This window comes from Artemia sp. Qi Xiang Cuo, chromosome 4 (genome assembly GCF_049724085.1).
Source record: "Artemia sp. Qi Xiang Cuo chromosome 4, ASM4972408v1, whole genome shotgun sequence".
Classification (NCBI taxonomy): domain Eukaryota; kingdom Metazoa; phylum Arthropoda; class Branchiopoda; order Anostraca; family Artemiidae; genus Artemia; species Artemia sp. Qi Xiang Cuo.
In genome coordinates this window covers 58,024,712-58,045,212 of record NC_142797.1, presented here as the reverse complement: position 1 = coordinate 58,045,212, position 20,501 = coordinate 58,024,712, and the positions used below count along the sequence as shown (strand labels likewise).

The following is a 20,501-nucleotide window of genomic DNA, read 5'->3' as shown; positions in this document are numbered from 1 at the left end:
TGAATGCCCCAAAACCAAGAAATACTTTCCAAAAGGCATCTCAGCACAAGTTCCTTTCTTAATGTCCCTCCTAAATCCCATTTTACAAGTTGAAGTACCAATCGTTTTCACCCACAACTTTACTATACAGCTTTTTGAAAGCCCCAATGCCAAGCAATACTTTTCAAAACACATTTCAGAACAAGTTTTTTTCTTAATGTTCCTCCTAAACCCATTTTACAAATTGAAGTACCCATCCTTTTCACCCACAACTTTACTTTACAGCTTTTTGAATGCTCCAACACCAAGCAATACTTTTCAAAAGGTATTTCAGAACAAGTTCTTTTCTTAATGTCCTTCCTAAACCCATTTTACAAGTTGAAGTACCCATCCTTTTCACCCACAACTTTACTTTACAGCTTTTTGAATGCTCCAACACCAAGCAATCCTTTGCAAAAGGCATTTCAGAACAAGTTCTTTTCTTAATGTCCCTTCTAAACCCATTTTACAAGTTGAAGTATCCCATCCTTTTCACCCACAACTTTAATTTAAACATTTTTGAATGCCCCAACACCAAGCAATACTTTTCAAAAGGCATTTCAGCACAATTTTTTTCTTAATGTCCCTCTTAAATCACATTTACAAGTTGAAGTATCCCATCCTTTTGACCCACAACCTTACTATACAGCTTTTTGAATGCCTCAACACCAAGCAATACTTTTCAAAAGGCATTTCAGAACAAGTTATTTTCTTAATGTCCCTGCTAAACCCATTTCAAAAGTTGAAGTACCCATCCTTTTCACCCACAACTTTGCAGCTTTTTGAATGCTCCAACATCAAGCAATACTTTTCAAAAGGCATTTCAGAGCAAGTTCAATTCTTATTATCCTCCCTAAACCATTTTTATAAGCTGATGTTCCCTTCGCTTCCACCCACAACTTTAATTTAGCGATTTTTGAATATCACAACAACCAGAACTACATTTCAGAAGATATTTAAAAGCCCGACCCTCTCTTTGAGCACCCGCTAAACCCCATTTCACAAATTGAAATATCCCATCCTTTTCACCCACAAATTTACTTTACAGATTTTTGAATGCTCCAACACCAAGCAATACTTTTCAAAGGCATTTCAGAACAAGGTATTTCCTTAATGTCCCTCCTAAACCCATTTTACAGGTTGAAGTACCTATCCTTTTCACCCACAACTTTACTATACAGCTTTTAGAATGCCCCAACACCAAGCAATACTTTTCAAAAGGCATTTCAGAACGAGTTCTTTTCTTAATGTCCCTGCTAAACCCATTTTACAAGTTGAAGTACCCATCCTTTTCACCCACAACTTTACATTACAGCTTTTTGAATGCCCCAACACTAAGCAATACTTTTCAATGGTATCTCAGAACAAGTTCTTTTCTTAATGTCCCTCTTAAATCCCATTTTACAAGTTGAAGTACCCATCCTTTTCATCCACAACTTTAATTTACTGCTTTTTGAATGCTCCAACACCAAGCAATACTTTTCAAAAGGCATTTCAGAACCAGTTGTTTTCTTAGTGTCCCTGTTAAACCCATTTTACAAGTTGAAGTATTCCATCCTTTTCACCCTCAACTTTACTTTACAGCTTTTTGAATGCCCCAACACCAAGCAATACTTTTCAAACGGCATTTCAGAATAAGATCTTTTCTTAATGTCCCTCTTAAATCCCATTTTACAAGTTGAAGTACCCATCGTTTTCACCCACAACTTCACTATACAGCTTTTTGAAAGCCCCAACGCCAAGCAATACTTTTCAAAAGGCATTTCAGAGCAAGTTCCATTCTTAATGTCCCTCCTAAACCCATTTTACAAGCTGAATTACCCTTCCTTTTCACCCACAGCTTTACTTTACAGCTTTTTGAATACCCCAACACCTAGCAATACTTTTCAAAAGGCATTTCAGAACGAGTTCTTTTCTTAATGTCCCTCCTAAACCCATTTTAAAAGTTGAAGTACCCATCTTTTTCACCCACATCTTTTCTATACAGCTTTTTGAATGCCCCAACACCAAGTAATTCTTTTCAAAAGGCATTTCAGAACAAGTTTATTTCTTAATGTTCCTCCTAAACCCATTTTACAAGTTGAAGTACCCATCCTTTTCACCCAGAACTTTACTTTACAGCTTTTTGAATGCCCCAACACACAGCAAAACTTTTCAAAAGGCATTTCCGAACAAGTTCCTTTCTTAATGTCCCTCCCGAACCCATTTTACAAGCTGAAGTATCCCATCCTTGTCACCCACAACTTTACTTTACAGCTTTTTGAATGCTACAACACCAAGCAATACTTTTCAAAAGACATTTCAGAACAAGTTCTTTTCTTAATGTCCCTCCTAACCCATTTTACAAGTTGAAGTACCCATCCTTTACAGCTTTTTGAATGCTACAACACCAAGCAGTACTTTTCAAAAGACATTTCAGAACAAGTTCTTTTCTTAATGTCCCTCCTAACCCATTTTACAAGTTGAAGGAACCCATCCTTTTCACCACAACCTTACTTTACAACTTTTTGGACACCACAGCATCAAGCAAGGCTCTACTTCAGTTCAGATTTTTCTCAAAGAGATGAAAAAATTTAAAATACTGTTCCAAATTTTTAATAGAAGATAGAAAAATTCAAGTTCTCTTCTGTGTTTTATTAAAGAACTTACAGTTCAATTCTAATTTCACAGAGAAAATAAAAATCTTCCACTCCAGTTCTTAATTTCACAAAGACACAAAGAAATTTAAAGTTCTATTCTAAATTTTTCCGTAGAAGATAGAAAAAGCTATATCATAGTTGTGAATATTTTCCCGGAAGATAAAAAGTGCTACTTCAATTTTAAATTTTCTCAATGAAGTGAAGAAAAGTTCAAGTTCTAGTCTGAATTTTCTCAATGAAAAAAGAAATTAGCTATTGATCAATTCTATTTTTCCAAATAATATAAACAGGTTCCACTTCAGTTCAGATTTTTCTCAAAGAGATGAAAAAATTTAAAATACTTTTCCAAATTTTTTATAGAAGATAGAAAAGTTCAAGTTCTCTTCTGAATTTTACCAAAGAACACACTTCAATTCTAATTTCTCCAGAGAAAATAAAAATCTTCCACTTCAGTTCTTTATTTCACAAAGACATAAAGAAATTTAAAGTTCTATTCTAAATTTTTCCGTAGAAGATAGAAAAAGCTATACCATAGTTGTGAATATTTTCACCGGAAAATAAAAAGTTCTACTTCAATTTTAAATTTTCTCAACGAAGTGAAGAAAAATTCAACTTCTCTTCTGAATTTTCTCAATGAAAAAAAAATTAGTTATTGATCATTTCTATTTTTCCAAATAATATAAAAAGGTTCCACTTCAGTTCAGATTTTTCCCCAACGACATAAATTTAAACTTCTCCTCCAAATTTTTTGTAGAAGATAGAAAAAGTTACACGTTGATCGTGAATATTTCACTATGAAGATAAGGAGCTCCACTTTGATTCTGAGATTTTTCCCATAGACATAAAAAAAATTTAAAGTAATGTTCTAAATTTTAGCGTTGAAGATAGGAAAAGTTATACTATGATTGTGAATCCATTTTAATTAACCATCCATTTTAATTAAGTCAGGTTATGTTAGCCTACGTAAACGTGCGTACGTAGGCTAACCTAACCTAACCGAAGTTAATTGAAATGGATGGTAGCACTTGCTTTGGTAAAAAAAATTAACCTAGCTTTTTTCATGATAAATTTTTCATCTCTTTGAGAAAAACCAGAACTGAAGTGGAACCTTTTTATTTTCTTGGAAAAACTAAAGGAGAACTTGAAAATTTTGCGCTTCATTGAGAAAATTTCGAATTAAAGTGGAACTTTTTATCTTCATGGTGAATATTCACGATCAAAGTATAACTTTTTTCTATCTTCTACGAAAAATTTGGAATGGAACTTTAAATGTTTCATCTGTTTGAGAAAAATAGGAACTGAATTTAAGATAATTTAGAATCAAAGTAAAACTTTTTATGTTAATGGAAAATAATCGCAATCATAGTATAACTTTTCCTATCTTCTACGGAAAAATTTAGAACAGAACTTTAAATTTTTTATGTCTTTGAGAAATTAAAAACTGTAGTGGAAGCCTTTTTACATTTTCATTGGTAAATTTCAGAATTGAGCTAACTCTTTCTCTTCTTTAAGAAAATTCGGAAGAGAACTTGAACATTTTCTTCACTTCATTGAGAAAATTTAGAATTAAAGTGGAGCTTTTTATCCTCATTGAAAATATTCACAACTAAGGTATAACTTTTTCTATCTTATATGGAAAAATTTAGAACAGATCTTTAAATTTTTTCATCTCTTTGAGAAAAATCAGAACTGAAGTGTAACCTTTTATATTTTCTTGGAAAAAATAAAATTGATCTGTAACTTATTTCTTTTTCATGGAGAAAATTCAGAAGAGAAATTGAACTTTTCTTCACTTTGCTATGGAAACTTAGATTTAAAGTGAACCATTTCTCTTCTTGGGGAAAAGATTCAGAACAGGACTTTAAATTTTTCATTTGTTTGAGAAAAATTGGAACTCAATTTGTGAAAATTTGAATTAAAATGACACTTGTCATTTTTATAGGAAAATAAACATAATAGTAGTATAACTTTTCCTATCTTCTACGGCAAAATATAGAATAGAACTTTAAATTTCTTTGTGTCTTTGTGAAATTAAGAACTGAAGTGGAAGATTTTTATTTTCTCTGGAGAAATTAGAACTGAACTGTAAGTTCTTTAATAAAATTCAGAATCGAGTTAACTTTTCATGATCAAAGTATAACTTTTTCTATCTTCTATGAAAAATTTGGAACAGTAATTTAAATTTTTCCATCTCTTTGAGAAAAATCTGAACTGAAGTGGAAAATTTTTATTTTTTCTTGAAAAAATAGAATTGATCTTTAACTTATTTCTTATCATAGGGATAATTAGGAAAAGAGCTTGAACTTTTCTTCACTTCAATGAGAAAATTAGAAATAAAATGAAGCTTTTTATCTTCCTGGAAAATATTCACAATCATAGTATAACTTTTCCTATCTTCAACGCTAAAATTTAGAATATTACTTTAAATTTTTTTATGTCTTTGGGAAAAATCTTAGACTCAAAGTGGAGCTCCTTATCTTCATAGTGAAATATTCACGATCAATATGTAACTTTTTCTATCTTCTAAAAAAAAATTGGAGGAGAAGTTTAAATTTATGTCTTTGGGTAAAAATCTGAACCGAAGTGGAACCTTTTTATTTTATTTGGAAAAATAGAATTGATCAAAAACTAATTTCTTTTTCATTTAGAAAACTCAGAAGAGAAGTTGAACTTTTCTTCACTTCGTTGATAAAATTTAAAATTGAAGTGGAACTTTTTATCTTCCGGGGAAAATATTCACAAATATGGTATAGATTTTTCTATCTTCTACGGAAAAATTTAGAATAGAACTTTAAATTTCTTTGTGTCCTTGTGAAATAAATACCTGAAGTGGAAGATTTTCATTTTTTCTGGAGAAATTAGAATTGAAGTGTGTTCTTTGGTAAAATTCAGAAGAGAACTTGAACTTTTCTATCTTCTATGAAAAATTTGGAACAGTATTTTAAATTTTTTCATCTCTTTGATAAAAATCTGAACTGAAGTGGAACCTTTTTATATTATTTGGAAAAATAGAATTGATCAATAACTAATTTTTTTTTTCATTGACAAAATTCAGACTAGAACTTGATCTTTTCTTCACTTCGTTGAGAAAATTTAAAATTGAAGTAGAACTTTTTATCTTCCGGGAAAATATTAACAACTATGGTATAGCTTTTTCTATCTTCTATGGAAAAATTTAGAATAGAACTTTAAATTTCTTTGTGTCTTTGTGAAATTAAGAACTGAAGTGGAAAATTTTTATTTTCTCTGGAGAAATTAGAATTGAACTGTAAGTTCTTGAATAAAATTCGGAAGAGAACTTGAACTTTTCTATCTACTATGAAAAATTTGGAACAGCATTTAAATTTTTTTATCTCTTTGAGAAAAATCTGAACTGAAGTGGAACCTTGCTTGATGCTGTGGTGTGCAAAAAGTTGTAAAGTAAAGTTGTGGTGAAAAGGATGGGTACTTCAACTTGTAAAATAGTTTTAGGAGGGACATTAAGAAAAGAACTTGTTCTGAAATGCCTTTAGAAAAGTATTGCTTGGTGTTGGGGCATTCAAAAAGCTGTAAAGTAAAGTTTCGGGTGAAAAGGATGGGTACTTAAACTTGTAAAATGGGATTTAGGATGGACATTAAGAAAAGAACTTGTTCCGAAATGCCTTTTGAAAAGTATTTCTTGGTGTTGGGGCATTCAAAAAGCTGTAAAGTAAAGTTGTTATGAAAAGGATGGGTACTTTAACTTGTAAAATGGGTTTAGGAGGGAAATTAAGAAAAGAACTTGTTCTGAAATGCCTTTTGAAAAGTATTGCTTGGTGTTGGAGCATTCAAAAAGCTGTAAAGTAAAGTTGTGTATGAAAAGGATGGGTACTTGAACTTGTAAAATGGGTTTAGGAGGTACATGAAGAGAAGAACTTGTTCTGAAATTCCTTTTGAAAAGTATTTCTTGGTGTTGGAGCATTCAAAAAGCTGTAAAGTAAAGTTGTGGGTGAAAAGGATGGGTACTTCAACTTGTAAAATGGGTTTAGCAGGGACATTAAGAAAAGAACTTGTTCTGAAAAGCTTTTTGAAAAGTATTGCTTGGCGTTGGGGTGTGCAAAAAAGCTGTATAGTAAAGTTGTGGGTGAAAATGATGGGATACTTCAACTTGTAAATGTGATTTAAGAGGGACATTAAGAAAAGAACTTGTTCTGAAATGCTTTTTGAAAAGTATTGCTTGGTGTTGGGGCATTCAAAAAGGTGTAAAGTAAAAATGTGGGTGAAAAGGATGGGATACTTCAACTTGTAAAATGGGTTTAGGAGGGACAATAAGAAAAGAACTTGTTCTGAAATGCCTTTTGAAAAGTATTGCTTGATGTTGGAGCATTCAAAAAGCTGTAAAGTAAAGTTGTGGGTGAAAAGGATGGGTACGTCAGCAAGTAAAAGGGGTTTATGGGGCATACTAAGAGAAGGACTTGTTATGAAATGCCTTTTGAAAAGTATTGCTTGGTGTTGGAGCATTCAAAAAGCTGTAAAGTAAAGTTTTGGGTGAAAAGGATGGGTACTTCAACTTATAAAATAGATTTAGGAGGGACATTAAGAAAATAGCTTGTTCTGAAATGCTTTTTGAAAAGTATTGCTTGGTGTTGGTGCATTGAAAAAGCTGTATAGTAAAGTTGTGGGTGAAAAGGATGGGTACTTCAACTTGTAAAATGGGTTTAGGAGGGATATTAAGAAAAGAACATGTTCTGAAATGCCTTTTAAAAAGTATTGCTTGGTGTTGGAGCATTCAAAAATCAGTATAGTAAAGTTGTGGGTGAAAAGGATCGGTACTTCAACTTTTAAAATGGGTTTAGGATGGACATTAAGAAATGAAATTGTTCTGAAATGCCTTTTGAAAAGTATTTCTTGCTGTTGGAGCATTCAAAAAGCTGTAAAGTAAAGTTGTGGGTGAAAAGGATGGGAACTTAAAATTGTAAAATGGGTTTAGGAGGGACATTAAGAAAAGAACTTGTTCTGAAAAGCTTTTTGAAAAGTATTGCTTGGTGTTGAGGTATTCAAAAAGCTGTATAGTAAAGTTGTGGGTGAAAATGATGGGATACTTCAACTTGTAAATGTGATTTAAGAGGGACATTAAGAAAAGAAATTTTTCTGAAATGCGTTTTGAAAAGTATTGCTTGGTGTTGGGGCATTCAAAAAGCTGTAAAGTAAAGTTGTGGGTGAAAAGGATGGGATACTTCAACTTGTAAAATGGGTTTAGGAGGGGCATTAAGAAAAGAACTTGTTCTGAAATGCCTTTTGAAAAGTATTGCTTGGTGTTGGAGCATTCAAAAAGCTGTAAAGTAAAGTTGTGGGTGAAAAGGATGGGAACTTGTAAAATGGGTTTAGGAGGGACATTAAGAAAAGAACTTATTCTGAAATGCCTTTGAAAAGTATTGCTTGGTGTTGGAGCATTAAAAAAGCTGTAAAGAAAAGTTTTGGTTGAATAGGATGGGTCCTTCAACTTTTAAAATGGGTTTAGGAGGTTAATTAATAAAAGAACTGGTTCTGAAATGCCTTTTGAAAAGTATTGCTTGGTGTTAGGGCATTCAAAAAGCTGTAAAGTAAAGCTGTGGTTAAAAACGATGGGTAATTGAACTCGTAAAATGGGTTTTAAAAGGGAAATTAAGAAAAGAACTTGTTCTGAAATGCCTTTTGAAAAGTATTGCTTGGTGTTGGGGCATTCAAAAAGCTGAAAATTAAAGTTGTGGGTGAAAAGGATGGAATACTTCAACTTGTAAAATGGGTGTAGGAGGGACATTAAGAAAAGAATTTGTTCTGAAATACCTTTGAAAAGTATTGCTTGGTGTTGAAGCATGCAAAAAGCTGTAAAGTAAAGTTGTGGGTGAAAAGTAAGGGATACTTCAACTTGTAAAATGGGTGTAGGAGGGACATTAAGAAAAGAATTTGTTCTGAAATGCCTTTTGAAAAGTATTGCTTGGTGTTGGGGCATTCAAAAATCTGTAAAGTAAAGTTGTGGGTGAAAAGGATGGGTACTTCAACTTGTAAAATTTTTTAGGAGGGACATTAAGAAAAGAACTTGTTCTGAAATGCCTTTGAAAAGTATTGCTTGGTGTTGAAGCATGCAAAAAGCTGTAAAGTAAAGTTGTGGGTGAAAAGTAAGGGATACTTCAACTTGTAAAATGGGTGTAGGAGGGACATTAAGAAAAGAAATTGTTCTGAAATGCCGTTTGAAAAGTATTGCTTGGTGTTGGGGCATTCAAAAAGCTGTAAAGTAAAGTTGTGGGTGAAAAGGATGGGTACTTCAACTTGTAAAATGGGATTTAAGAGGGTAATTCAGAAAAGAAATTGTTCTGAAATGCCTTTGAAAAGTATTGCTTGGTGTTGGGGCATTCAAAAAGCTGTAAAGTAAAGTTATGGGTGAAAAGGATGGGATACTTCAACTTGTAAAATGGGTTTGGGAGGGACATTAAGAAAGGAATTTGTTCTGAAATGCCTTTTGAAAAGTATTGCTTGGTGTTGGGGCATTCAAAAATCTGTAAAGTAAAGTTTTGGGTGAAAAGGATGGCTACTTCAATTTGTAAAATGGGTTTAGGAGGGACATTAAGAAAAGAACTTGTTCTGAAATGCCTTTTGAAAAGTATTGATTGGTGTTGGGGCACTCAAAAAGCTGTAATGTTAAGTTGTGGGTGAAAAGGATGGGTACTTCAACTTGTAAAATGGGATTTAAGAGGGATATTGAAAAAAGAACTTGTTCTGAACAGATATAATAAAGCCTTTTGAAATTTGGGGGCCCTTCTGTGTCTCAAGTGCGCAAAAAGAGTATTAATCATTGGGTTGGGGGCCCGGAGGGCCTTTGGGGGGCCGGGGGCCTTTGGGGTTGGGGAAAGGGACTTCACAACACTTTTCAAATGGAAGTTGTGTATTATAATGACCACAGAGTTTCACCCCAACTCATCTTCTAAATCATCTTCTAAAATCATCTTCTAAAATGTCTCAAACTGTTTTGCCTAAATTATCTTCTAAAATGTCTCGAACTGTTTCGCCTAAATCATCTTCTAAAATGTCTCAAACGGTTTCACCCAAATAATCCCTAAACGTAAATTCTGCGTATTCCTTTTGTTTTGGCATTCCTGCGCTGTCACATTTGAAGTTCCCATTAAAAAAATTCCCGCGTTAATCTCTTCATCTCTAAGGTGTTCTTGGTTACTCTATTAAGGCTTCGATAGAATATTAACTTATCGCTAAGCCTAAAGATCTGAGAAGCCATATTTAAAAATAGAATATTAATTTATCTCTGTCACTAAAGACTGTTTATCCCTCAGACCTAAAGATCAATGAAGCCATAATGTTCCCCCTCTTGTCCTAGTCGATTATGTAATCAAATTCTCAGAAATCCTGTTCCCGTTAGACTCGATCAATAGATTCCCCCACCAATTATGCAAATCAATTTCTCAGAAATCCACTTCCCCCTCGAGTCGATCAATACATCTCTTCCCGTTAATGCGCATGTGCAAATTTCGCCCTGGAGTCATTACACCTAGAAATAACAACAAATAAATCGACCTTGACCCCATTAGACTCGATCAATAATCCTTGAATAAATTATGTAAGCTTGGCGTTAGACGCAATTTTAGATGGCAGCACCGAATGCACCAGGGAGCTATTGATAGCTCCCTATTGGCATAACTTATAACCCTTACCCTGAGGGCTGTGGGGGAGGGGGGTTATCATGCTCAAAGACCTAATTTTCAGAATTTTCAACTACGTTGAACAAAATGGCTATATCAAAATTTTGATTGGATATGTTTGGATAAATGGTGGGCGTGAGAGGGGGGTTTGTTGCCCTACAGTCACTTGCGACTCTTAAAAAGGGCACTAGCCATTTTAATTTACAATTTAATTAGCCATTTTTGAAGTTTCTACGACAACGCTTTCTATGGAAACCTTATATACCCCTAGGGCATAACTTATATTCCTTTACCTGAGGGATATGTCTGGGGGGGAGGGGGGGGGTTGTCATCCTCAAAGATCTAACTTTCAGAACTTTCAACTACGTTGAACAAAATGCCATTCTCATAATTTTGATTGGATGTGTTTAGGGAAAAGTTGATTGTGAGAGGGGGGTTGCCCTAAAATCACTTTCGACTTTTAAAAAGAGAACTAGCCCTTTGAATTTCCAATCGAATGAGGCTTTTTTGAAGTTTGTATGACAAGGGGTGTTAGTTGCCTTCCAATCGCTTTCGACTATTAGAAAGAGCACTAGCCATTCCAATTTCCAATTGAATGAGCCCTTTTTGAAGTTTCTACGACAAATCCTTCGATACGAATCGCCCTGGTATGGAAAAAAAAAAAAAAAAAAAAAAAAAAAAATGTGCCAACATCGTTCTTTACTTACGCAGCGCTATGGTGCTGCCTATGATTCACAGTCATCAGATCTTTCTCATAACTTTTTATAAGTAAACCGTTTTAAACATATTAGAATGAAAAAAATAAGAGTCGGTGCTCAGGATATTTTATTTTATTTTAATATTCAGATTTAAAATGACACATAGCCTTGTTTTCTCGTCTTAGAACAAATTTTCATTAGAATTGGGCACAGTTGATGAACATAGCCAACAGTTACCTAGTAACTCGAGTAAACAATAGAGTTACGTGAACATATTGTAGCTTTAATTGTTATTATTCGAGGCTTTATTCTCTCTCATGGAAAGACCGCAAAGCTCACCGATTGCATCACTTCACTTTACATAACAAAAATCCTACCTTAGGTTTGTAGCTGATATTTCTGTTCGATTCTGAAGTTTTTTTTCATACTTGTATATTTACATAAGGAGTAGTGCCAATTCTAAAATAAAAGATACTAATTTATTCCACCTTACAATTTTCAGTGTCACTTTTTCTTCCCATTTGACTCGTCACATTTTATCTCTGTTCTTTCTTTCTGTATATTAAAGTCAAGAAGCTTTTTTCAAAACACATTTTTTTTTTTATTCATTAATTTTATTTTTATTCAAACCCACCTTAAAAAATAAAACTTCACACCACATCTTCTTCGACCGACAAAAAAGACCCAGTGAATTCGAAAGCGAACGCTTATTAACAGATATGACGAGCAGAAAGGAAGTCATATAATAATTCTATTTCTGTTCTTATTGTTGACCAACAGAGCTCTAGCTATTAAGTGTTTGCAGGAATATATCGGAACTCTCTTATATTGTAATTAAACAAAAAAAAATTCTTAATTATAAGCAGCCCAGTATCGCAGTCCACGTAAAGAGCATATATTAAGGGGACTGCCTCGTCATTAACTCTTCACTGTTTACGTTAAATTTTTTACTAAGTGCAACAAAAGTGTAACCGATTGTCTTTTAAAACGTTTCAACTGAAAATTGTGTTGTCTAAAGCAAATGCACACGAGCCACTTTGTATTCTTGAGATATTGTGAAAATTCCTTTTTGTTCTCTTCTGGTTATCCTTATGCTGGAATAGTCGTTTTTAGTCTTTTTAAAAATTCGAAGTTTAGCGTTAAGAGAGTACAGTTGAGAAGGGACAGTCCCCCTAATAAAAGAAATAATTTTTGTTGGTTTTAAGTTTTAATCTCACTCTTCACTTTCATATGAAAAACTCGTTTTTTTAACTTCTGTTCAGTTCTAATAGCATACACAGATTACCATAAATGTAACGACGTCTACTGCCCCCTAAAATCTGACTGTTTAAAGCAAAGGTTAGCTTTTCTGCAAACTATTGCTTCGAGGAAAAGAGCTCATTTAGTACCTTTGCTTTTGAAAATATAAATGTATCTCTGTATTTCTGATTCTATCGAAAACAATTTTTTAAACACACAAAATATGAAAAATTTTGAAAAAAAAATGCAAAATAGACGAATTTTATAAAAAAAAATATGTAGAAAAATTATGAAGTATAATGTAAAAACCGATACAAGCTGGGTAATATGCCAAAAAATAAAGTAATATTTATGGTAGAGTAGGGCTTTCCCATTTGAAAATCAGCAACCGAAAGTATAAATTAGGTGGCGCGTCTTCTCATTTTCTTAACGTAAGCAATTATTGCAACAAAAAAAACTTAAAGGCCACAAAAAACTTTTTGCTGCAAGGTGTTATCCTTGGGCCACAAGCTGGAAACATCTGTAAAATTTCTCGCCTTCTTTACTCATGCCTTTGCCAAAACTTTTTTTTTGTATATAGCCTGCAAGCCACTAAGCTTACCCAGACTTTTTTTTATATGCATTCAGTCGCTTGGTTTTCGATTTTTCCATACACAAGGAAATTGAAAACCATTGACTCTTGATACAAAATCGGACCACTAGCTCCACAAAAATGTTTTCTGATTTTTCGTTATGAGACTTTGTTTCAACTGTTTTTTTTTTAAACTGGATTTCAAACATAATTATCTTTGTTTTACCTCTATCATAGAATTTGAATTTGAATTTGCTCTGATGTACATGCTTCTCAGAGAATTTATTTTAAAGGCAGGTTAACATTTTGGATGATCTGTACCTCCAATTTTCTCAAAAGATGTCGCGAATATCTTGGACAAATATTATGTCCTTGTTCTTTAAATAATGACTTTTATGGTTAAATTAGTTTTTGTAAAGCATAATGGCTATCTGAAAAACAGTAATGCTCCTTCTAAAATTGTTTCAGTTAAAAAAGATCTTTTTTTTGCTCATACTAGGGCTAAAAAGGGGTTCTCAAGTATCCACCTTCATTCCCTCCCTAGATCCTAACATTATGGATTTATAAAATCATGATGGTACGTAATCAGAACCTTTCTGTACAAACCAAATCAGGGATGGGTATGGTACTTTAAGCTTCAAACTTAATGTCTTACTTCCTTTTGAAATGTTTCGTGAGAATATTTACCATTTCTCTGGCCATTCCCACATATAAGAAAAAAACAGACAACAGGCCAAACTGGGCGTCCGGTTCAAGTCCGGAGAACCTCTTTGCAAAGGTTAGTGATTTTGGAGAGCTGGACCCTGAGTAACATTTAATCTTGTTTTTTCAAAGTCTTGAGGTCTAAAGATGGGTACACTGATGTGAAAGAGAATTGAGATCCCTAAAAGGAAGTAATTGAAAATTAACAGCTGGTTCAATAAAAAAATATAGGTCAGCAATGTTTACACAACGCATCTTCCGTCAAAACGCTCCTAAGTGAACAAAGAACATATTAGGCCGAAGCAAATACCTTTCCCCTTTAAATTCAAAGGAGCTGATTTCCCTCTGGTTCCTTCTTACCCTAACATATGCAATCAAAATAAATAAAACCCCTGTTACTGTTTTGAACCGCTACGACCACATCTAGAGATTCTATGCGACAGTGTTTTAACTACTCAAAAAGTAATGCATAGAACTTTTAGTAAAGAATTCTGGATCTAAATTAAATTGTTCCTCTCAGGCAAATTAATGAACAGAAGCTATGGAAATTGCTTACCTCGAGTTTATGTCTCTCAACAAGGAGTCTTGGTGTAACATAATAGTTTTGAGGTCTGGAAACATCCTGCGCAATGACTGGAAAAGAACATCCAACCTGTTCTACGGAATGTTTCCCTAACAGGTAGGATCTGCGATTTAATCAGTACTTAGTTAGCGCACTGGTCCGATACAATGTTTAAAATTCTATTATAATATCCCTTCAAAATATAACAATTCAAAAATGAAAAATGAATAATTTATTTGCTATATTTTTGTGTTATACATTGTGCATCTATCAGGATGACAAAATCCGTAGATGAATCAAGTATTAGTTTAAATTGTTTTTCTGGGCAGTGCGTTGAAGTCGTTTCGAGTGCTACAATGATAGGCCAGAAGTTTCTGAGTTTCGATAATATATGCTCTCCAACTAGAACTAGAATTAGGAGTGTACAAAGTGAGACTACAATTCAAAAATCACTTATTGATGATATTAAATTGTGTAGCAACGTAGGATATGAGGAGAGTGTTGAAAAAGTAAAACCTAAAGCAATACAGGAAACAACTGCGAACGGTGACACAAAGTTAGATGGATATTATACAATCAACCTGCCTATGGATGAGGCATATAAAGAAAAATACATATTCCCAATGAAAAAGGGGAAAACCTACCAGGATAGAGTCTTTCTTTTTCTGGAACACCCGGTTGGATGGCTGTGTTTTACTTACCATTTTTTGGTGTAAGTGCTTTCTAATTTATTAAATATGACAAACTTTTTGGCTACTCCAAAACTATGAAATTTGCAACGGGAAAAGCAGGCTTGTAATATAAAAAGTTTTATATCCGTTTTTATTAGGTTATGCCTCAATAACCTAATAAACCGTCTCGGCTGAATTTTACCTTTTAGGCAAATGTCTTTTCTTGCTGCTAGAGGCTTGTGAAGGTTTCGTCTGTAATCCTGGTGTCAAGACTTAGAGTCCCTTAGTTATTGTATCTCTTGTTGTGTTCTATTTCGTATAATACGATATTCTCTGTTTTTTTTTTGGAAGGAGAGGAAGACTGTATAAGCTTATACGGTCTGTCTGAGCTTTAATATGTATCTGGGAAACCTTAAGAACAAGAAAGTTTATTAAGTTCGGCAAAGTTGAGTATTTATCTTAATAGTTCTATCTAGATTCTGTGTTTGTGTTGAAAAAATAAAAAATAGACACATGGACGTGCAGTCAGGAATGGATCCAAGGGGAAGCCTAGGCGCACCGTGGGCTTTCCAAGATTTTTCTGGTGCCATTATTTGTTTTTTCTTTTTTTAATCTTTTTTTAAACAAACTTGTCAATTTGGTCAACTATTGGTGCCCTTATTACATTGCCCCCCACCCAAGATTTTGCCCTAGATCCACCTTCAAGTGCACTATTATTTTGTTAACTTTGTGGCTTTACCCTTGATTGTATCCACATATACTTGGGATTAATAACTACATCTACAGAGATTTTGCTTCAGCATATGTGTGTGGGTTATTAACAAAAGTAATAGCCTCTCAGTTTTGCTTATGCGTCTACTAGGGTTGCTTGAGGGTATTTACACCATAGGTTATAACACCCGTTGGTTGTTCTCCATTGATTTTAACACTTATGCTATAGAATTGGAAACTTAATATGGCCAGAGCATAGTTTGAATAGCCTATATAACACTAATGTGATCTTACGTATTATCTAATAATGCTACTTCTTTACGTATTTTGTATCTTCTTTAATTCTGAAAAAAAATATGCCATATATATTCTTATGTTGGATTGATCAATAATAAAATACCGTTTGATGCAGTATTTCCCCTAAAAGAATAATATTACTGATGTCGTTCTTTTTTTTCCGCAAGGAGCCAAATAACAATTTATTTTCGTGCGAGAAATTGAACTGAAACGTAAAAGGTGAAATTCTAATTCGAGCCTGCAGGCTACGAAAATTACAAAGGTGAAATTTAAGACACTTCTTCGAAGAATATATTTTGCGATCTTTATAACTTGTAAATTTCAATTAACCTTATAACGAATAGCCGTGTTGTGGCTATTTATTTGCGCATCACATTAAAGACCTTTGAAATGTCCCAAATGTGATAATTATTGGACCTTATTATTGGACCTTGCAATTATGCTGAATCCAATAACTGTCTCAAAATTGAGATTGGATGTCTTTGGCGAAAAAAGGAGGCTAGTTGCCCTCTAATGTTTTGGTCACTGGAAAAGGGCACTAGAAGTTTTGATTTCTGATCAAATGAGCCCTCTTCCGGTCGTCTAGGGTTTCTTGTTTGATCCGATCAGTCCTGAAAAAACAAACAAAAACAATTGAACACGCATCCGTGATCTTTACAAAATCCAAAATTGTACATTTTCATATATAGGAGCTTGAAACCCCTATAATAGGGTTCTCTGATATGCTGCGTTTAATTGTGTAATTTTCATTAAAATTGCTTTGAAGATACTTCCCCGAGGGATTTTTTGAGGGTATTTTCCCCCTTTTCGGAAATCGCGCAAATTTTGGCTTATAGCTTTTGATAGGTAAGATTAAACTCAAAGAACTTTATATATTTGGAATCAGCATAAAAACTCATTCTTTTGAGGTATCTATTGTTATAAAAATTCTGTTTTTAATAGTTTTGGTTACTATTGAGCCGATTTGCTCCTTACTCGCAGTTCGTTACCACGAACTAATTAAAAAAATATAATTTACTAGAGTTATGCTGAGATAATTGAAAAGAAGGTCAAAATCTTAATTTGTCAATTCACTAAAAAAAAAAAAAAAAAAAAAAAAAAAAAAAAAAAAAAAAAAAAAAAAAAAATCAACTATATGATGGGCTTATTCCCGAAAATTGGCAGGCTGACATTTCTTGCCTCAAAAAACGATCTAGAAAGGTTACAACAGTAGTATCGTATTAATTACTCTGACGCCTACAAGGAATTACACAAGAACCCTACAAGAATATGCTCAAAAGTGTAATAGATACGAACCCTACATTCAACCCTACAAGAATATGCTCAAAAGTGTAATAGATACGAACCATACATTCAATCCTACAAGAATATGCTCAAAAGTGTAATAGATACGAACCCTAAATACAACCCTACAAGAATATGCTCAAAAATGTAATAGATACGAACCCTAAATCCAAACATACAATAATATGCTCAAAAGTGTAATAGATACGAACCATACATTCAATCCTACAAGATTATGCTCAAAATTGTAATAGATACGAACCCTACCTACAACCCTACAAGAATATGCTCAAAAGTGTAATAGATACGAACCCTACATCCAACCCTACAAGAATATGCTAAAAAGTGTAATAGATACGAACCATACATACAAACCTACAAGATTATGCTCAATAGTGTAATAGATACAAACCCTACATCCAACCCTACAAGAATATGCTCAAAAGTGTAATAGATACGAACGATATATTGGAATTGCGCAAGAAAAACCCATGGTCAAAAGTGTATACAATATGAACGGTACATTGGAATTACACAAGAACCCTAAAAGAATTTGCTCAAAAGTGGAATAGATTTCAAGTGTACATTCACCCCCACAAAAATACATGAAAAAATACATTGAATTACGTGAGAATCTCACGTGTGAATACTTTAAAAGTTGGCACACTATAATGGGTGCTATGAAGCTAAGGTTGAGGTTTTTTAAACTTGGCAACGTATAATGTAGTCAAGCATGTTTTGAGAGTTTGATCGTAATAATATAATTTAAAGCAGGTTTTTTTTCTGTTTTTGTTGACGATTGCACAATGAATGTACGTCATGAATTCACGTGTACATTCTTAAAAAAAAAACTTGACGATGGAGAAAAAGGGTTAAGGTGATTAGCAATTACGAGCGGGGATTCCCCACCTCTTCCTAAACATTGCAAAAAATATAGTAGTATGATTTGCGAATTTGATCCTATTAAGGTGGAGAAAAAAAAGAAAAGGGTTTAGCATTTGCAAATACTTCAATGTCTTGTCAATTTAAAAACCAAAAATACTCAGAATCGAAAATTAATGGAATCTACCTCAAGGTCGAGACTCAGAGGCCCATCCTTCCCCTCTTTCCGAGGGCAGGGGAAGTGGTGGTCAATATTTGAGTGAAAACCAAAAATACTCAGAGTCTGGAATAAATGAGATCTGCCTCAAGGGCAAGGCTGAGAGGTCCCCTGTTTTTCTTAGTCTCTAATGAGTGTTTGTTGTATTAAACCTACACTGTGGTGTGGGCAGTTTGCTATTTTTAGCTCTTCTGAGCTATGTTTCATAGCCTTTTTCAGGTGTGTGTTGTCTAAAACTTATAGTTTGGGATGCTATTTGGGCTTTTCAGAGCTAGGTTTCTTAGTCTCTCATAGGTGTGTGTTGTCTGAAACCTACAATTTGGGATGGGTAGTTTGCTATTTCTAGCTTTTATGAGCTAGGTTTCATAGCCTTTTGTAAGTGTGTGTTGTCTGAAACCTATAGTTTGGGAGGCTATTTGGGCTTTTCAGAGCTAGGTTTCTTAGTCTCTCATAGGTGTGTGTTGTCTGAAACCTACAATTAGGGGTGGGTAGTTGGCTATTTTAGGCTTTTATGAGCTAGGTTTCATAGCCTTTTGTAGGTGTGTGTTGTCTGAAACCTAGAGTTTGGATGCTACTTGAGCTTTTCAGAGCTAGGTTTCTTAGTATCTCATAGGTGTGTGTTGTCTGAAACCTACAATTTGGGATGGGTGGTTCGCTATGTCTGGCTTTTCAGAGCTAGGTTTCTTAGTCTCTCATAGGTGTGTTGTATAAAAGTCTCTAGGTGTGTGTTGTCGAAACCACAATTTGGGGTGGGTAGTTTGCTATTTCTAGCTTTTATGAGCTATTTCATAGCCTTTTGTAGGTGTGTGTTGTCTGATACCTATAGTTTGGGATGCTATTTGGGCTTTTCAGAGCTAGGTTTCTTAGTCTCTCATAGGTGGGTGTTGTATAAAACCTATAATTTGGTGAGGGTAGTTTTATAATAAAGGCTTATAAGCGATAGTTATCAAATCCTGTTATATTTGTGTTTTGTCTGAAACCTAGAGTTTGGGGTGGGTAGTTTGCTATTTGAGGCATTTTCAGAGCTAGGTTTCTTAGTCTCTTCTATAGTGTGTGTGTTGTCTGAAACCTACAATTTGGGGTGGGTGGTTTGCTATTTCTGGCTTTTCAGAGCTAGGTTTCTTAGTCTCTCATAGATGTTTGTTGTATAAAAGCTACAATTTGGGGTGGTTAATCTGCTATTTAAAGCTTTTATGAGCTATGTTTCATAGCCTCTTATATGTGTGTGTGTTGTCTGAACCCAACAAATGGGGGTGGCTATTTTTCTATTTCTAGCTTATATTAACTATGTTTCACAGCATTTTGCAGGTTTGTTTTGTCTAAACGCTTTTGCTTGTGATACTATTTTGGATTTTCAGAGCTAGGTTTCTTAGTCTCTCATAGGTGTGTGTTTTATAAAACCTACAATTTTGGATGGATAGTTCTCTATTTTTAGCTTTTATGATCTAGGTTTCATAGCCTTTTGTAGATGTGTGTTGGCTAAAACCTTTCGTTTGGGATGCTATTTGGGCTTATCAGAGCTAGGTTTCTTAGTCTCTAATAGGTGTGTGTTGTCTGAAACCTACAAGTTGGGGTGGGCAGTTTGCTATTTTTAGCTTTTATGAGCTAGGTTTCATAGCCTTTTGTAGATGTATTTTGTCTGAAACCTATAGTTTGTGATGATATTTGGGCTTTTCAGAGCTAGGTTTCTTAGTATCTCATAGGTTTGTGTTGTCTAAAACCTACAATTTGGGGTGGGTAGTTTGCTATTTTCTGCTTTTATGAGCGAGGTTTCATAGCCTTGTTTAGGTGTTTGTTGTCAGAAACCTTTAGTTTGAGAAGTTATTTGGGCTTTTCAGAGCTATGTTTCTTAGTATCTCATAGGTTTGTATTTTCTGAAACCTAAATTGTGGGGTGGGTTGTTTGCTATTTCTGGCTTTTCGGAGATATATTTCTTAGTTTCTCATAGGTTTGTGATGTATTAAAGCTACAATTTGCGGTGGGTAATGTGTTGTTTAAGGATTTTATGCGCTAGGTTTCATAGACTTTTTTATGTGTGTGTTTCCTAAAACCTACAATTTGGGGTCGGTATTTTGCAATTTCTAGCTTTTAGGAGCTATGTTTCATAGCCTTTTGTAGGTTTGTTTTCTGAAACCTATAGATTGGTAAGCTATTTTGGCTTTTCAGAGCTAGTTTTCGTAGTCTCTCTTAGGTTTGTGTTGTCTTAAACCTACAATTTGGGGTTGCTAGTTTGCTATTTCTAGCTTTTATGATCTAGGCTTCATAGCCTATTGTAGGTGTGTGTTGGCTGAAACCTATAGTTTGTGATGCTATTTAGACCCTTCAGAGCTAGGTTTCTTAGTCTCTCATAGGTGTGTCTTG

The 20,501-nt window shown here is 34.0% G+C and overlaps 2 protein-coding genes across 2 annotated transcripts in view; both read right to left on the bottom strand.

Annotated features, from left to right (window-relative positions):
* The window catches only part of LOC148953277 (uncharacterized), a 174,707-nt gene extending 163,256 nt beyond the window's left edge, over positions 1-11,451 (bottom strand). The window contains exon 1 of the mRNA XM_089087600.1: positions 11,382-11,451. The gene's annotated coding sequence lies outside the window, so the exon portion shown is untranslated. The remainder of the gene's footprint in view (positions 1-11,381) is intronic.
* A 2,142-nt stretch (positions 11,452-13,593) lies between these two features.
* The window catches only part of LOC148953276 (tyrosine-protein phosphatase Lar-like), a 50,451-nt gene continuing 43,543 nt past the window's right edge, over positions 13,594-20,501 (bottom strand). The window contains exon 6 of the mRNA XM_089087916.1: positions 13,594-13,697. Coding sequence (XP_088944042.1) covers positions 13,594-13,697 — 104 coding nt within the window. The remainder of the gene's footprint in view (positions 13,698-20,501) is intronic.